Source organism: Henningerozyma blattae, chromosome 1 (genome assembly GCF_000315915.1).
Source record: "Henningerozyma blattae CBS 6284 chromosome 1, complete genome".
In the NCBI taxonomy this organism is placed as follows: Eukaryota; Fungi; Ascomycota; class Saccharomycetes; order Saccharomycetales; family Saccharomycetaceae; genus Henningerozyma; species Henningerozyma blattae.
The window spans coordinates 195996-213696 of record NC_020185.1 but is presented as its reverse complement, the minus strand read 5'-3'; the positions used below and the strand labels follow the sequence as shown (position 1 = coordinate 213696).

Below are 17701 nucleotides of genomic sequence, written 5' to 3'. Positions count from 1 at the left end.
TGAGTAAATACATCAGTGTTTTAGGGAAGTCTTTTTATTACTATTCTTTAAATTTTTATCATTAAAAAAAATACAACACATTATTACTCTCCTGTGTTAAACGATAAGCTATCACATTAAAGTGATTAATTCGCATCCCATTAGAATATCTTGACCCTATATTGAATATATCGAGTACGAATTAAATATAATGTTTAATAATGATGCCCAATCTGTATTTCTGAAAAAATGGTTAAAGAATTTAATACAACCACTTTATTCTGGAATCTTTAAAAATGATAATAATTACTCTGAACAATTTCAACCTATATCCGACTGTGAATGGTCTGAATTACCCAATAAATTCATTCCACAGGGAGAGCGGGTGATACGCCAGATTTCTAGCGAGGAAATGAAGATGTTTGGTGCCGATAGTTATAATGTTATTCCTCTAAGCTCGTCTCTTTTAAGTAATAATAACCATATAATCAAAATCACTAAATTTTTTAAGGTTAATAACTATAAAATATGTGCATCTGTTCAAGATGCAGAATGTCAAATTCTTAGTTGAACTAACTCCCATCTGTGTTACCGAATATGAAAGAAAAACAAGGGACAGAATGACTTCAAATACGTTGGATTGCCTATTCGTCATTGGAGACTGTAGATTATATTTTCAAAACAAAAATGAGGTTCTTCATAATTTCAATTGCAACACTTTTAGGAATATTATCCCAGGATTAAATGCTCTTGACAGGGATAGTTTGATTCCTGTGTTAGTAATAAACCAAATAATATGCGTTGATAGACATCCCTCTAAATCTCTTTCAACGCTCCCTTTCTTACACTCTTATTTATAGTAGATGCATTTGACCTTTATTCTTTGAATTTTTTCTTTCAAATTGAATGTGTTATATTTTAATCTTATAGGAGATGTATACACATAGTTATTTAATGTAATATATTAATATCAATTCATTACTATTTATACATTTAATTATTAATATTTACTGACTATCACTGTTACTCATAGCTTCATTATACATCACTTCGAACGGCTGTAAGCCCGAAATTTGAAATTTCACACTTCACCAAACTGGCGCAGACGCCTAGTTCGAGCTGAAACTTAAAACTGGCGACGAGCTGTATATTAAAGAAAAGATCCTATAAGGACAGGAACTTGTGGATGCCTTAATATTCATTATATAAATTAAGTTAGTTTTAGCCGTTTTTTTTTAGAATAAGAATATTATTGTAGATTCTGAGTATATTAATTGACCCAATTTATAACGTATTCTGGTTGGTATTCCTTTTTCTTTAATTAATTTTGATTCGATATTACAGATCTAAATAAACAAATATACTGCTTTGTTTGTTATACATATTTATTTTCTCCAAGAAAAGAACAATTAGAAGTTTAAATAGAAATAGCACTTCTCCAGGAAGTCCGTCGTATTATTATTCTTATTCTACTCGCATAAAATAATACAGAAAAAAGAGAGGTAAATAATGGTATCAAGTATCTCCTTCTGTGATAGTAAGGGTAAACAACTTTTGTCAAGAAAATATAGAGATGATATTCCTTTGACAGCGATTGATAACTTTGCTACCTTACTAATGAAGTTAGAAGAAGAATCTAGTGTGGTTCCACCATGTTTGACACATAATGGTATTCATTATTTGTTCATTCAACACAATGATTTATATATTGTTGCATTGACAACTTCATTATCAACAAATGCATCACAAGTCTTTACATTTTTACATAAGTTAGTAGAAGTGATGAGTGAATATTTGAAAGATGTGGAGGAAGAATCTATAAGAGATAATTTTGTTATTATTTATGAATTATTGGATGAAATGATGGATTATGGTATTCCACAAATTACTGAAACCAAAATGTTAAAACAATATATTACACAGAAATCTTTCAAATTAGTTAAAGCTGCTAAAAAGAAGAGAAATGCAGCAAGACCACCACAAGCTTTAACAAATTCTGTCAGTTGGAGGCCTGAAGGTATCAAATATAAGAAAAACGAAGCATTTTTAGATATTGTTGAATCGATTAATATGCTAATGACTCAACAAGGACAAGTATTGAGATCAGAAATCATTGGGGAAGTTAAAGTAAGGTCTAGATTATCGGGTATGCCAGATTTAAAATTAGGTATTAATGACAAAGGGATATTCTCTAAATATCTGGAAAGTACTAGTTCCAATTCCAATTCAAACGATGATAATAGTAATGAAGTTAACAGTTCAAAATCATCCACTCCACAACCATCAACAGGTCAAGATGAAGGGTCTAGTAGAAAGACAAGTAATGTTGAGTTAGAAGATTTAAAGTTCCATCAATGTGTTAGACTAAGCAAATTTGAGAATGAGAAAATCATTACTTTTATACCACCTGATGGAAATTTCGAATTAATGAGTTATAGATTAACAACTCCAATAAAACCTCTAATTTGGTGTGATGTAAATATTCATGTTCATTCAAAATCAAGAGTTGAAATACATTGTAGGGCAAAGGCACAAATAAAGAAAAAATCAATTGCAAACAATGTTGAGATTTTAATTCCTGTTCCAGATGATGCTGATACTCCTTCATTTAGATACTCACATGGATCAATTAAATGGGTTCCAGAAAAGAATGCAATCCTTTGGAAAATAAGGAGTTTTGCAGGTGGTAAAGAATATTCAATGGCTGCACAATTAGGTTTACCATCAATTGATGATAATGAAAAACCTAAACTAAAAAGACCTGTCCAGATTAAGTTCCAAATTCCTTATTTTACTACCTCTGGTATTCAAGTTCGTTATTTGAAAGTTAATGAACCAAAGTTGCAATATAAGAGTTACCCTTGGGTCAGATACATCACTCAAAGTGGCGACGATTACACGATTAGGCTCAACGGCTAATTGTAATTTTGATTGAGGAATAGAATATATATTTTTGTATATATATACATATATATTATTATCATTATTATTATTATGTATGCATTTGGTGACGTATTTCCTTATTTTCCATATCTTCTGACGTATCAGTTATTTTTAAAAAGACTTTTGATATATATAATACTAGGAAAATATTATGTTATGGGAGAATAATGGAAAAAATAGGTGAAATTAGTTGTAAAAGTAAGAGTTATATTCATTGCGAAACATTTTAATTCGAACATTATAGGACTTTTTCAGTAAGCAAAAGAAAACCCTATAATTATTGCGATATATTAGAATGATCGAACTAGATAAAAGCATAAAATAAATAACTCTAGAATTATACAGAATGCTTTTTAACATTATTTTTGGGTAAATAATTTCCGTTTGAAGGTTTAAGTATCTATATAAGTATGAAATAGTAATAGAAAGTAAAAAAGAAGAAATAAAATAAAATTAATAACAACAAAACCATGTATTAGAACTACATTATGGTTATGTGATATAAGGACAATAAATTCAAATTAAGAACAATTCTTCATGTAAAGAATGAAAAAAAAACGTAACATGAAAGTATGAGAGAGTGAACGAATGAGAAAGTAATTCCATTAATAATGAAGGAAGTAGAGTGGATATATGCCTGAATTTTTCTTATTTGAATTCGAGTAAAGCTATATAAAATGTTACATTTTCACCAATTTACTCCTATTTTGTAGGAGCTGTACGTTCTTCTTTAACGTCAGATTCAGATTTAGAAATTTCTAGGACTTCTTTCTTACAATCACTAACACTAACTTCTGGTGAAATCTTTACTCTTTTAAATTTTAACTTTCCATTCACAATAATGAAATGTGATCTAATGATTCCTGAAGTTGGTGTTTTCTTACAACCTAGAGCACCAATCAATTCTCTATTTTTATCACTCAATAAGTCATAAGGTAAATTTTGTTTCTCTTGGAAGCTCTTTTGAGCACTAACTGAATCTGCACTAATGCCAAAGACAACAGCGTATTTTTTCAAATCATTATAATTATCACGCATGCCACAAGCCTGTCTCGTGCAACCAGGCGTATTAGCTTTTGGATAAGCAAAGATAACAACAATACGGTTTTCTTCCATAACTTTTTTCAACGAAATGGTTTCATTATTTTGATTTTTCAATTCAAAATCAGGGACTTCATCACCTACCTCAAGTTCTTTCACAGAAGGCTCATCCTTTTTTTCTTTTGATTCCTTCTCATCTGTGGAAGCTTTCTTATCTTTAACTTCCTTTTCCTCTGTAGAAACTTTCTTTTCCTTAACATTCTTTTCATCTGTGGAGCCCTTTTTTTCCTTGGCATCCTTTACCTTCTCTGTACCTTTACCATTACTGTTCATTTTTGTTACACCGTTTGAAACCTTTTCCTTGGAAGATTTACCATTTACTTTCCCTTCTGATGATTTACTGGCTTTAGATGTTGAGTTCTTTTCCATCTTCTTCTTCTTCTTTAAATCTTTCATTGCGTCGACTTCTTCTTCCCTCTCAACTCTTTTCTGAGTGGCCAATCTAGTAGATCTTCTCAATTCAACCATTTTCTTTTTTTAAAAATTATAATATATCTGCAACAAAGTTTACAATTACGATATTTGCACCTTTTTCTAGAACTCCCTTAAAATAAATTTAGATATAGCGTTTAACACCGATGCTTTTAATAAAATGATTTAATGATAATAACAAAAAAATAATAATTAAACACGATAGTTTTGTAGTTTTAATTCAAATCTGAACCGAAAAATAATCCCAATCTATTTATATAACCCTTTTTTTTTCGAGGAGTTCCCTGAGATTTGTTTATCTTCATTTTCCCTAATTTTCTAATTTTAATAACTCAAGGAAATCACAAAAAAAAATTAAAAATTGAAATCAATATCAAAATGTGGGGCATCGGTGTTGCCGAAACAGGAAATATCTAAAATATAATATTTATGAACTAATAAGCCAGTTATTACTATTAAATACTAAATGAAAGATAATAGACTTACAGGTTGTAGAATTATTAAATAAATTAAATAATAGATGGTAATTGATAATTAATAGAATTAGAAAAAAAAGTAGGTTAAATACAATAAAGTTAAATGAAAAATAATAATTAGAAGAAGAGGTACAGTAGTGAATTAAAATTGGATATAGATAGATATAATAAATTGAGTGTACACACGATAAGGTTTAAAACATGGAACAAAAAAAAAGGGTGATAGAAAGATAAAAAAAACTAAAATAAAGGATGAAATGGAATTCATCAGGGAATTGCTGAGTCTTTGGTTTACATGGTCGTAAATAATTGATAAGAAAAATCAAAAATAATATTGGGGGAGTAGCATAAAAAAATAAAAAATTATTGATATAAAATTGGATAGACAGATAAGTGAGAACCCCAATGAGAAATAAAAATAAGATAGAAATGAATAAAAAATTTAATAAATGGAGGGAGAAAAATATAGATAGTAAAGAGGTAGAAAGGTCATTGCAGCCATGATAATAATATTAAAACTATTCTTTTTTAAAAAAAATGGAGTTAATTTAATTACATATCTTCATCGTTTAGGTCATTATCTTCTTCTTCATCTGAATTCATACTATGAACTCCCAAATCTCTTGCAAATTGCTGAGGCCTATTAGATAATCCATTTTTCCCCTCGTCGTCAGAATTTAATGAACCATCCAGCTTATCATTTATATTTAGAGATTTCAAATTCAATGAACTATCTTCCTTATCTGTATTGATTGGAGTGGCATTTTCACTACTACTATAAGCTTCAGCATCACACTTCAACTCATGAACCATATCAAAACATTCAGCAAGCATAGCATTTAAAATCCCTTGACCTTCAGGTATATCACCATTAGCATCATAAAATTTCCCATCAATACGAAGCTCATCCAAAGAAGCTAATTTCATCTGATATGGATATAATTCTTTAATATCTGTAACACCACCCAATCTCTTCAAAGTCATTAGACAACGACGGACAGTTGATAATTGAGTGTGGATAGATTGTAAAGATTCAGAGATTGGTTCCGAGCTTTCCAATAACTTATAAATGATAGCATAACATCTTCTTAGTAGGTATAAAATGATTGATTGACCCTTTGCATCACTTGTGGCAGATTTGAATTTCCCATTAACTCTTAAACTATCGATTTCCGCTAATTTCTTCTGATAAGAAAATAAATCTGTTTCTCTTAAAGTCCATCTTCTAGTTACCATTAAGTTAGCTAAATTAGTCTTAATATCGATTAAATTTTTGTAAATTTGTTGTAAATAAGGATCTGTGATGATATTACCATTTTGAGTATGAGATAAATCGTTTATTAAGTCATTACAATCATCGACTAATTTGTTTACAATACCTTGACCTTCCATTTCGACTTTATTTGTCTCTAAAGATTTATAATAACCATTTTCATCACGTTGACTTTCAATTTCAACTAATTGCTTTTTCATCTTTAGTAAGACTAATTCTTTATGAGATTTATCAGAAACATTATGATTTGTAGAAGCAATGTGATTATTATCCGATTTTGAAAGTGTATCATTTGTAGGAGAAGCTAAAGACAATAATCCTCTTCTTATATGATATAATTTATCCACAATGGAAGATAAATTTGGATTAATTTTTTCCAATCTTGATTCCATTTGATTAAACTGTTCAATACAGAATTGCAATTTAGCACGGACCAACAAATCTTCTTCAATTCTATTTCTTGTTCTTTCATTTTCAATTTCAATCAATTCATGCTCTTGTTTACTTAAGCCAACCAAAGCAGAATCATTAAATTCATCATTTCTATAAGAACTTTTTTCTACAATTTCTTGAATTTCATCCAATCTTTCTTTAATCGGTCTTAAATCATGCATAGTAAACATTCTAGATTCATTCAAATGTTCTAATAAACATTGAACAGTAGATAAAGATGAATATGTAGCAGGAGCTGAATTTTTCATCCCCACAGTTAAGAAACATAATGATAACAATTGGAAAACATCATCTAAAACAGAATCGACTCTATTATGTAATTGACTATCGTGAATTAAAGTAGTGGCAGTCTTTGCAGGTGTAGTTAGAGAGTTTTTTCTAATTTCATCTAATTCTCGAACTTTCGTTAAGACACTTTGATAAGTAATTTGAACTTGTTTAGCATTTAAAAATTGAGTCCTATTTTGTTTCAATTTCGCCAACTCCGCTCTTACTTCTAATAAGAAGTTTAAAATGTCTTCTTCTTCATTTGGAACGATTTGAGGATGATTATTACGTGAAGCTAATGGTGTCAATTGAGCTGACATGATGATTTCTAACCTAAATAATTTGAGGAAGCAATATTCTTTCTATTTTTATCGTCTATTGGAAATAATAAAAACTTCTCTTTTTTTTAAATAATTTCAAATGATCTCACAAAGATCTGACAATTTCTAAATATTGTTATATCTAGTCTATGTAAATCTTTCTATTCTTAACTAATAGGTTTTTTAAAAAGTTAGGTAAAAGCTATTAAAATTGAGAAAGTCTTTATTCTTAGTTTCTCTCTGACCGGACTAGCCGGGAATTCCAAATCCATTCTCATTCTCTTCGTTCCAAATGCTCGATCACGTGCGAGGTGTCACAATTCCCCACGTGCCTTGTTGCCTTCTTGGACACAAATAGAAGGATTAATAACAAGAGAAGTAGAAAGTGAATGTAAAGACAAATGATTATTATCGAATATTATATAGGTTGGTATTTGTTTAGTGGTAATTATAAAGAAAAAAAGGAAATAGAAAAGGAGAGAAAATTGGCAGAAAAAGAGAAAGAAAACTATAACAATATATGTATATATCATAGTGGTGTGCTATACACAGAACATACTTGAATGTGTGCCTGTGCCTTATGTCATATGAAAAGAAAAAAAATAAAAGAGGGAAAGTCTGAATGAAATGCCATGTCTATTAGGTTGTGCAAAAGTCGTGGATGAAATGACGAATGAGGTTCTTAAAAAAAAATAATAAATAAGTAAAAGAAAAAAAACAAACAAGCATAAAATAGCATGTATGATTCATGGAGATTTTAATTGTATGTCATGATGGTGGTAGTAGTAGTGGAACTGGTATAAATATTTCTAGTCTTCATCAGGATTAACGACGGTTAATACCTTATGATTATTCTTATTTGTAGAATCGATGATGGAACCATTACTGATTCTCCTTGAATCATCGAATGGATTGGTAGATGGAGGAACCACGATGTTATCGTAACTTGAGTTGGAGATTCTCTGGTTCATACCGCCATTTATACTATTATCATTTGTATTTGATGATAATGATGAAGTGTTATAATAGAATTGCTCTTTATTATTTGGGGAATGAGAAGTTGGATCATTGAAATCATTATTATTATTATCTGGTATGACGTTATCACCACGGTTGTTATTATTGAGGTTATTATTTGTGGTGTTAAATATGGTTGTATCATAATCATAATCGACTGGTTTAATAGCTTCTTGATATTCCAATTCCATTCTTTCTTGTTCCTTACGCTTATTTCTTGTTCTTATTAGGAATAATGCTATGATGGAGATAACAATAGCACCACCTACACCCCCAACTACACCACCTACAATGGCTCCAACATTAACATGTTTTTTCGATTTATTACTATTTTTACCATTATTCGATAAGGTACCATTAGTAGAGTTTGTACCGTTTGAGTTTGGTGAAATGACTGTTTGAGTAGCTTGTGCACTTTTTGTAATTGTGTTTGTGACAAATAAGGTTGAACCACTATCTGTTAAGAAGGCAGTGGAGTATATGATTGCCGTGGTTTTATCCACTGATGTTGTATATTGATACGATCCACTATTAGAATTTGCTGAAGAGGCAGTTAGAACGTTAGAAGTAGAGGCAACATTTTCTTCATTAGTGGTTACTACATTTATAATTGTGGTAGCTGCCATGTTTGTATTTGAAGTTGTGCTTGGACTCGTGCTTGGACTTGTGCTTTGAGTGTTTGTATTTGTATTTGTGCTTGGACTTGTGTTTTGAGTGTTTCTGTTTGTGTTTGTGTTTGTGTTTGTATTTGTATTTGTATTTGTATTTGTATTTGTATTTGTATTTGTATTTGTATTTGTATTTGTATTTGTATTTGTATTTGTATTTGTATTTGTATTTGTATTTGTATTTGTATTTGTATTTGTATTTGTATTCGCATTAGTGTTTTGAACATCCATCTTATAAACGCCATAAGAATTCTCCCCACCACACATTTCTTTATCATAACCAAAACAATAAGAATTACAACTATTGGAAGTGGTTAACCCGTTGGAATTCCATTCATTCGAACAAAAACATTCGTTATGGTTGAACAATGCGAAATAATTATAATTCTTTGAGGTACATAAACTATTACATGCTGAACTTGATTGATACTGGTTTGTTCCCATCGATACAAAAGATGAGGGTAATGAACTATAACAGTTCAAATAATTGTAACAGTCTATTTGAACAACTAATGGGAGTGAGAGTAGCAGTGCTGTTAACGGTTTCATGCTTAGATGTGATTGCGTCTATGTCTATGTATATGTGTGTTGTGATAATATAATACAGTACTTTTCTCGAGGTAATTTAGATGGAGTTTATTTTTTTTTAATATAGTATAACCAGCTCCTAATATAATAGAATACAATATAAAGGAGAGTTTAAAAACGTAAGAAAAGTATGAAGTTGCTAACGGTTATAGAACGAAATGATAAATAAAGCTACAAATAGAAAGAGGGCTTTTAAATTGAAAAGTGGTTAAATTGAAAAGTCAAAATCTCGAAATATATCACAAACACGGTCAATTAATTTAATTAATTAAGTAAATTGAATGGATAATTTGATCATAAAAATTACCAAACAAACAGACTGTCAAACCCAAAAGAAATAACTGGTAGTACTAAAAATATACAATATTGAAAAAATGTTATAAATAACAATTGTAAAGATGGAAAAAAAATAAAAAAACAATAATTATAAAATATAAAATACAAAATGAAAAATGAAAAATAAAAAATAAAAAAAATCGAATAATCAAAACAAGTCTAGAGTTTAGTTAGTAGTCAAGAATTTTTGCTCGAATCAAAATAGAATATGTTACGTAGTCAACTTTCGCTAGTCAGTGGTTCCATTATTGCTATCCACACGCTATCGCCCAAATTGGAAACCCGGGTCATTTCGTTGCCAAAAATAGCCTAATGAGGACATGTCGCTTCAATATTTTTCGCTCCTGCTATTACTGGAAAAGGAAATTTTATGGTAGTCTGTGGGCGCTCTTATGCTGTGGTTTTCCTTTTTGGGTCCGCTGACACTCACCCGTTTCTTCTTTCGGTCCTTGATTTTCGCTCCTCATTTCCGTTTTGGTCAATGACGTTTTTGGGGGTTTTTGATCAAAAACGGCAAAGACGGGAAATTTTCAGACACAAAATTTAAAGTATAAATAATGAAGAAAAAGGCGACTCTAACTCAGAAAATCATTAAATGATAATCCGATATAGTGTAACGGCTATCACATCACGCTTTCACCGTGGAGACCGGGGTTCGACTCCCCGTATCGGAGCGATTATTTTTTGCAACTGTAATAATTTTAATTTTTTTTGTAGGGTTTACTACAGTGAATATTAGGTTTAGCGGGTATAAACTGTTACCCGGCGTATAACTTATTAGGATGTAATGATCAATAACTTCTTATTGATCCGGTATATAACTATTGGTCTATTTACTTCACTAGTTAATCAATTGTTTGTTGTTCCTCTTTGCAACCGTTCGTCCACTACTATGGTAAGTAGACACCTAGGCTATAGCCCCTTGTATTCTTTTAATAAAGACACGTAGCTAATACATTTATAACCACTGGTTACAGTGCGCTCCACAAGTCACGTAATTACCTCAAGCCCATGCGATGACTTGGTAATCCGTCCATGATCCCCACATTTTTTGAAAAAATTTTTAATTTTTAGAAAATCATAATAATGCTAGGATGGACTTTTATTTAATCAGCTTGGTGTTATTGACTCAGTCCGCCTATATCACATGATACTTGAGTTATTGGTTCTATACCACGTGATCATTTCCCTTTTAGAGTGTAATACTTTTTGTTTTTTCAATTTTCTTTGAAATTTCATCCCTAAATTATACAGGCAATAGTAAATTACAATATACGAAGGGATGAGCAAGGAGAGAGAATGTGATGATGATGAGGATGATGACAAAAATGACGATGTTGATGTCTCACCACTATTAGCATTATAGGAGGAGAATTTCTTACAGATACAAAAAAAATCAAAGAAACCAGAAAGTCAATTGAATGATCTTTAATTCCCATTAATAATAACTACTTTGTGTTATTCGAAAAAACATATTTCAATTACTTGATCCGGGGTTTTATTTTTAAAGTACTCTCAAATTTACTATTAGATAGAGTTATAGCATTTCGAAACCTTTTCATAACTTCTCTTTTAAATAACAAATAGTGCTTTGTAATTTCAAAAAAAAGAAGTATAACCATCAATTTCAATTGCATTATTTCAGAAGACTTATTTACATACTTTATTTTTTTTTAAATCCAGAGACGTATTCAATTACACTGTAAAATATTAAAAATATATATTAAAAATGCCCTGTGAAAGGTTATTGTTAACTGAAGATGGACAATTTCGTGATAATAACGGTAATATAGTCATTCTAAGAGGCATCAATTTTGATTCTTCTATTAAAAACCCAACTTATCCCAAAAATACAAACTCTCATTCCCTTATAGGTGACGAGAATACATTTTTCTCAAATGCCTTTGATAATATCTCCTTTGTAAACCATCCTTTTCCCCTTCATGAAACTTCTTCCCATATAAATAGATTGAAATCATTAGGTTATAACGTGATAAGATATCCTTTCACTTGGGAAGCTTTGGAACATGAAGGTCCAGGTGTTTATGATTACAAATATATGGATTATGCCATCAGTTTGATGAAGAAAATAAATAAGATCGGTGGTATCTACATATTCTTAGACCCACACCAAGACGTTTGGTCTAGATTCACAGGTGGGTCGGGAGCTCCTCTTTGGACGTTATATGCTGCAGGGTTTCAACCTACAAGGTTCCAAGAAACTGAAGCTGCTATTTTACATAATCATTATATTGATCCAAAGACTAAAAAAGAATTCTCGAATAAGAGATTCCCCAAGATGTTATGGCCAACAAACTATACAAGATTGGCCTGTCAAACAATGTTCACATTGTTTTTCGCAGGGAAACAATTTGCCCCTAAATGTATTATTAATGATATGAATATCCAAGACTATTTGCAACAAACCTTCTTAAATGCTATCTTAACTTTTTATTTAAGAATTAAAGAGCAGGCACCTGAGCTGTTCACTGATAATTGCTTAATTGGACTGGAAACGATGAATGAACCAAGTAAAGGATATTTGGGTGAAAAATATTTGAATATAGTTCCAAAGGATAGAGATTTGAAATTGGATTCCACCCCAAGTGCTCTTCAAAGCTTCCTTCTGGGTGAAGGAAATTCATGTACAGTGGATAAATATGAAATATCTGTCTTTGGTCCTGCAAAGAATAAAACAAAAATAGTAGACCCGAAGGGTTCCAAAGCTTGGCTATCAGAAGATGAACGATTCGAAATAGATAAAGCAATGGGCTGGCAAAGAGGTCCAGGTTGGGAGCCAGATATGTGTATTTGGAGAATGCATGATGTTTGGAAGTTAAATGATGATGGCTCTGGGACTATTTTGCTTCCTGATTATTTTGTTAAGGATCCAAAAGATTCCTCTATCATCATTGATGAAAAATATTTTATTAACCACCACTTCATAGATTACTATCAGCGTATACATGAACAATTCAGAGCTATAGATGAATGGAGCTTTATTATCTTGCAACCACCAGTAATGAAGGAACCACCAAAATTGAAAGATAATACAAAATTAATGGATGGTAAAATCATTTTAGCTTGCCATTTTTATGATGGTATGTCTTTAATGTTCAAAACTTGGAATACACGTTATAACGTAGACACTTTTGGTATTGTACGTGGGAAATACTCAAATCCTGCATTTAGTTTAGTATTAGGTGAAGCAAACATTAGAAAATCGATTAGAAAACAATTAAGAGAAATGTTCCTGGAGGCAAAAGAGCATTTAGGACCAGGCGTTCCTGTAATTTTCACTGAAACAGGTATGCCAATGGATATGGATAATAAACAAGCTTATGAAGATGGTAAGTATGCTTCTCAAACGGCAGCATTAGATGCAATTCATTATGCTTTAGAAGGTAGCAACCTATCTTATTGTTTATGGTGCTATTGCGCAGAAAATTCCCACGAATGGGGTGATAATTGGAATAATGAAGATTTCTCAATTTGGTCAAATGATGATGTTAAGAATAAATCAAAATATGAAAAAATTTTAAAAACTGTACCAAAAACAAAACAGGAATTGAAAAATGAAAAGAAAAGACAACAGAAATTAATCGCTTATCAGAAAGCTGAGCAAAAGGCAAGGTTAAAAAGAGAAGAAAATGCCCCGCTTCCTAATAAACGCCCATCTGCTGTCACATCAACTCCTACAACTGGTACAACAACAGCTAGCAATACTGATGTTCAGAGTGTACCTACTCCTTTAAGTACCACAACTAATGTTTCAGAAGAAACAAAAAACATAAAACCATCCAAATTAAATAATCCCAACTCTTTTCTAGATAATAAAGAAGCAGCCAAAGAAGTCGAATCACGCACGTTAATTAACGAAGGTAAAGAAGAGCTTAAAAGAGAGTCAACTTTGAAAGAATCTATTGAGGCGTTTGATAGGATAAATAGTAAGCATATTTCTAGCATCCAAAGTGAAGAACCATCTTTATTACAAGTAAGGCCTTATAAAACTCGCTCACATTCTGCTACCATATTGAAAACAGGCTCAACACCTATTCCACCAGGTATGCCCAAAAGACCGGTAACCCGTATTCGTTCTAAATCTCATCCCACATCTAAGGGTATTATCCATCACAGAGATACAGTACCTCAAAAGGTTTCAGAATTTCCAAAATATGCTACTAAGCGAGATACAAGAGAAATTGTAGCTCATTATTCAGAAAAATCTCCAGTATTAAATTTATTTCCTGATAATCAAAAGAAAAAAACGAATCCTGCAAATATACCTAATGAAATTCAAAAAGCCATTGAGAAGGCTAAAGCTAATCAAGAAAGAAAATCACATATTAAGGCAGCTACTAAACCCACAAAAAATAAATCACTAGAAAGCCCTGAAAATCATAAACAAACAAAAGAAAGTAAAGGCCCAATGAATGATAAAAAATCAAAGAATGACAAATTTTTGAAAAATGATAAACAATTAATAAAAGATAAAGAGTTAAACCTACAGGGAGATGCTCAAAAGAAAGATACGGGTATGGTATTGGATGCCAATAATCTAGCTAAAGAAGCTAATACATCAGCTACAACCTCTAAGAAACCAGATGGTGTAAATATTTGGACAGCTGTAGCCGCCGCTGATGAAAAAAAGGAGCAATTAGAAGGGAAAGTACAAAATCAGGAAACCACTGAATTAAGTCATACAACTCATGACGAAAGTACAGTTTCCTTATCAGCTAATTCCGTAGCATCTATTATGGATAAGCCTAATATTTCAACAATAAAATCCAACAGTATTCCTGTAGATCATAGATTGGGGCTAAAATATCCTCCATGCAATAAAGTGAAAGATGTGGACTTGGTAGGGTTTCGCGCCTTGGATGCTATCTTAAGGCCTTTTGTTATAAAGATTCATGGGTCCTTCAAGTATGCAGAGTTTGATTTATTAACTAAAACTTATGTTTTGGAAATATGTGGGTCAGAGGATATAAAAGCAAATCCACTACCTTTCTCCAGATCTCCTACTCCGCTCTCACGAACACCTTCTAGGAGTCAGTCTAAGGGATCACTAATGTCTGGTGTAAGCACTCCAAGTATATCCATTCTTCATGCTCCTGCGCCATCCAAAGAACTTGTTTCTAGACAATCACCAACCTATATATACTTGCCAAAATATCATTTTCCGTATGAAGATATGATGATTCAAGCCCCAGGATATTTCAGTTACGATCCCACTTACCAGATTTTAAAATGGTATCATTACAAAGGTTTACAAACCATCAGGGTTAGCGTACTTTTTAAGGATCTTCCAAGTTCCAGTAACACTAACTGTACTGTGATGTGAGCAGAATATATATGATGCTTAAGCTGCCTTTGAGATACTATTTAATTTTGTATATCTTATATGAAGTACGTACTTTTTCTTATTTTTTCTTTTTTGAAAGAAAAACAGATTTTTTGCTTATTCAATAAGCGTCTAAAAACAATAACCAAAAATGCCATAAAAACAATGTTTTACAGCCTGTTCATTGAGTTACAGTATTAAGAATAGCTAATCTTCTTCGCGCTCTCTTTTTAATGAATTATTCTCTTCTGATGCCATAAGTTCATTCACATATTCACTAAATATATCAATGTATGGTTTTAGTGAAGTCTTGTCGATATTATTACCATTGTCTTCCATTTCATGTTGAATATTAATCAATTTAGGTGCCAACTCCGGCGTAAAGCTATCTGTAATGGGTACACAAACATTACCAGTAGCTGGATGTATACAAAAAGGTGATTTTAATAAATGGATCGTTTGTTTTGTAACTTCAATATCTAATTTTGGATATAATGTTTGTAAGATGATATCCTCCTTACTATCGCGAACTCTATTAATAAAATCTTGTTTTCTAGCAGACTTAAAAGATGTAGTGAGTTTACGTGTTATTGAATCTATATCTGACCATTTATCTTTGCTTGATCTATTTGGATTTTCTTTCCAATACTTTGTAAGTGATTCAATTAATTGCTTATCATGTAAGCATGGTAAAAGCGTTTCAAATGCATGGGTATCATCCTCCCAACAGTTTTGCTCTTCTAGGATAATTTCTACGAAATAAGGCTTTAATAGATTTAAAGAACGTAGCAGATGAGGATGATACGGCCTTCTTAATAAAAGCCTCTTTTCAGCACTACGGTCTTTAACAACGTTTACATAGTCTAAAATGGACCTTCTTTGTTGATCATTTAATAAACGCGCACGCTTATCACTAACCCAGCAATGGGCACCACGTCTACCTGAGAATACCCATATAAAAGAATTGAAGCCAAAATCCTCCTTTAAGGTAACTTCCATGACAATCATAGCCAGTTTTATAAATCTCCAACATCTATCACAAACCTGTGCCCCATTACAACACGTTCTATAAGTATCATAATCATCCATATCAATATCAAATACTAATTCTTTTTCTAATGGTTTCATATCTGAATTCAAAATTGTGTCTCTATTTTTAGGTGGCTTATTGTAGATTGCTCCAATTTCAAATCTATCAGGATTTGCTCTTTCAATTTGAGTTTTAAATTCCTGTACAGAACTAAATGAATTATATCTTTTGTAAGCACCAGATCTAAATGCCATTGCAAATTCTCTATTTTCGATATCTCTTCCTGGTTTATCGCCATGGTTTAACCATGAAAATATAGTATTAAAAGGAAAAAGGAATTGATAGTAATATTGCATATCTGAAGAACTTGGAATTGAGCTTTTTGACACTGATGCAGTTTCTGTAGCATTTTTTTGAATTGTAGATTCTGATAGCTTTGCGGTATCAGTCATTGAAAATAATTTAATAATCTACTTCTTATAAATTAACAATAAAAGTTCGTATGTAGTAATCCAAGGTTAGACTATACGCAAATATATAGCTAATATACTTGCTTCTTTCTCAGTCTTTTTTTTTATTCATCAAACCTATCGATGAAATATTTAAATCATCAAATTAAAATCCGGCTATAATAAGTTTACGCGTACTGTAAAAATGACGCCAAATTGAATAATTAAAAAATGTGCGATGCATTGACTGAGATTATATAATAGAAGAACAGTAAATTGGACATATACTCCAAGAAGTACATAAAGACCAATTCCAAAATAAAAAATTTAATTTAATTTTCGAATTAAAAATGCCTTGGAAACATGTAATTCAAGTTTTCAGGGAAATTCACTTAAATTCCGTATCGAATTTGTATGGAAGAAAAAAAATTCAAATGTTTATTTGACTAGCTATTCCCACATCACTAAACTAGAAGGATAAATTTAAATATATATATAATATTGAATGTAGATTTTTAATTATAACTTTCAATGCAAGGTACGCCTAGGAATTTGCATCTGATTTCATTCTTATTCGTAGTTCTACTTGGGAACTTTTCTTAGGCCTACCGTTCCTTACCGTCTTAAGTTGCTGTATTTATGTCCATTATTTCAAGCTATCATTACTAACTGCATGTATTTTTTTGTTGCCGTCAATTATTAAATTTTGATTTGCAAGTCCTATCTATCTTAAGACAGTATAATACGCTTTTTTTTTCAATATAAATGATGAACATAACTTATTGTTATCAAAAGATATTTCTCCAATTATATTTATAGCAAATTGTCTACATACTTTAAATTCTACTTCTTAATTCGTTGTAACTTCGTTAAGTTTTTGTGAGACACAATAAAAGATAAAAGAAGAAAGAAAATAATCAATTTTACAATTATATACATATTACTAGCTTCGCTACAGGGCTTTTCTTCTAAATTTCAAATACAAAGCGTTCTTTTCAAATGAAAAAAGTTGCCATATATAAAAT

General features: G+C 31.1%; 7 protein-coding genes and 1 non-coding gene across 8 annotated transcripts; 4 read left to right on the top strand and 4 right to left on the bottom strand.

Moving 5' to 3' along the window:
• Positions 1-190: 190 nt before the first annotated feature.
• On the top strand, positions 191-839 carry EST3 (telomerase subunit EST3; the record flags this gene model as incomplete). The annotated part of the gene is given in 2 exon segments (XM_004177367.1): positions 191-544; positions 546-839. Coding segments are annotated over 2 exon segments (648 nt in total).
• A 649-nt stretch (positions 840-1488) lies between these two features.
• APM1 (Apm1p) lies at positions 1489-2898 on the top strand (the record flags this gene model as incomplete). The annotated part of the gene is made up of 1 exon (XM_004177366.1): positions 1489-2898. One exon carries the CDS (start codon positions 1489-1491, stop codon positions 2896-2898), a length of 1410 nt encoding a protein of 469 aa, XP_004177414.1.
• A 726-nt stretch (positions 2899-3624) lies between these two features.
• Positions 3625-4491, bottom strand: DOT5 (thioredoxin peroxidase DOT5; the record flags this gene model as incomplete). The annotated part of the gene is made up of 1 exon (XM_004177365.1): positions 3625-4491. One exon carries the CDS (start codon positions 4489-4491, stop codon positions 3625-3627), a length of 867 nt encoding a protein of 288 aa, XP_004177413.1.
• A 992-nt stretch (positions 4492-5483) lies between these two features.
• CUB1 (Cub1p) lies at positions 5484-7244 on the bottom strand (the record flags this gene model as incomplete). The annotated part of the gene is made up of 1 exon (XM_004177364.1): positions 5484-7244. The coding sequence occupies one exon, from the start codon at positions 7242-7244 to the stop codon at positions 5484-5486; it is 1761 nt and encodes a 586-aa protein (XP_004177412.1).
• An 809-nt stretch (positions 7245-8053) lies between these two features.
• Positions 8054-9478, bottom strand: SLG1 (Slg1p; the record flags this gene model as incomplete). Its single annotated transcript, XM_004177363.1, has 1 exon — positions 8054-9478. The coding sequence occupies one exon, from the start codon at positions 9476-9478 to the stop codon at positions 8054-8056; it is 1425 nt and encodes a 474-aa protein (XP_004177411.1).
• A 977-nt stretch (positions 9479-10455) lies between these two features.
• On the top strand, positions 10456-10527 carry TBLA0Atrna17E. The gene has a single exon. It is a non-coding gene; the product is annotated as a tRNA-Glu (tRNA).
• Positions 10528-11582: 1055 nt separating this feature from the next.
• Positions 11583-15197, top strand: EGH1 (hydrolase; the record flags this gene model as incomplete). Its single annotated transcript, XM_004177362.1, has 1 exon — positions 11583-15197. One exon carries the CDS (start codon positions 11583-11585, stop codon positions 15195-15197), a length of 3615 nt encoding a protein of 1204 aa, XP_004177410.1.
• A 207-nt stretch (positions 15198-15404) lies between these two features.
• PRI1 (DNA primase subunit PRI1) lies at positions 15405-16679 on the bottom strand (the record flags this gene model as incomplete). Its single annotated transcript, XM_004177361.1, has 1 exon — positions 15405-16679. The coding sequence occupies one exon, from the start codon at positions 16677-16679 to the stop codon at positions 15405-15407; it is 1275 nt and encodes a 424-aa protein (XP_004177409.1).
• Between the last annotated feature and the right edge of the window lie 1022 nt (positions 16680-17701).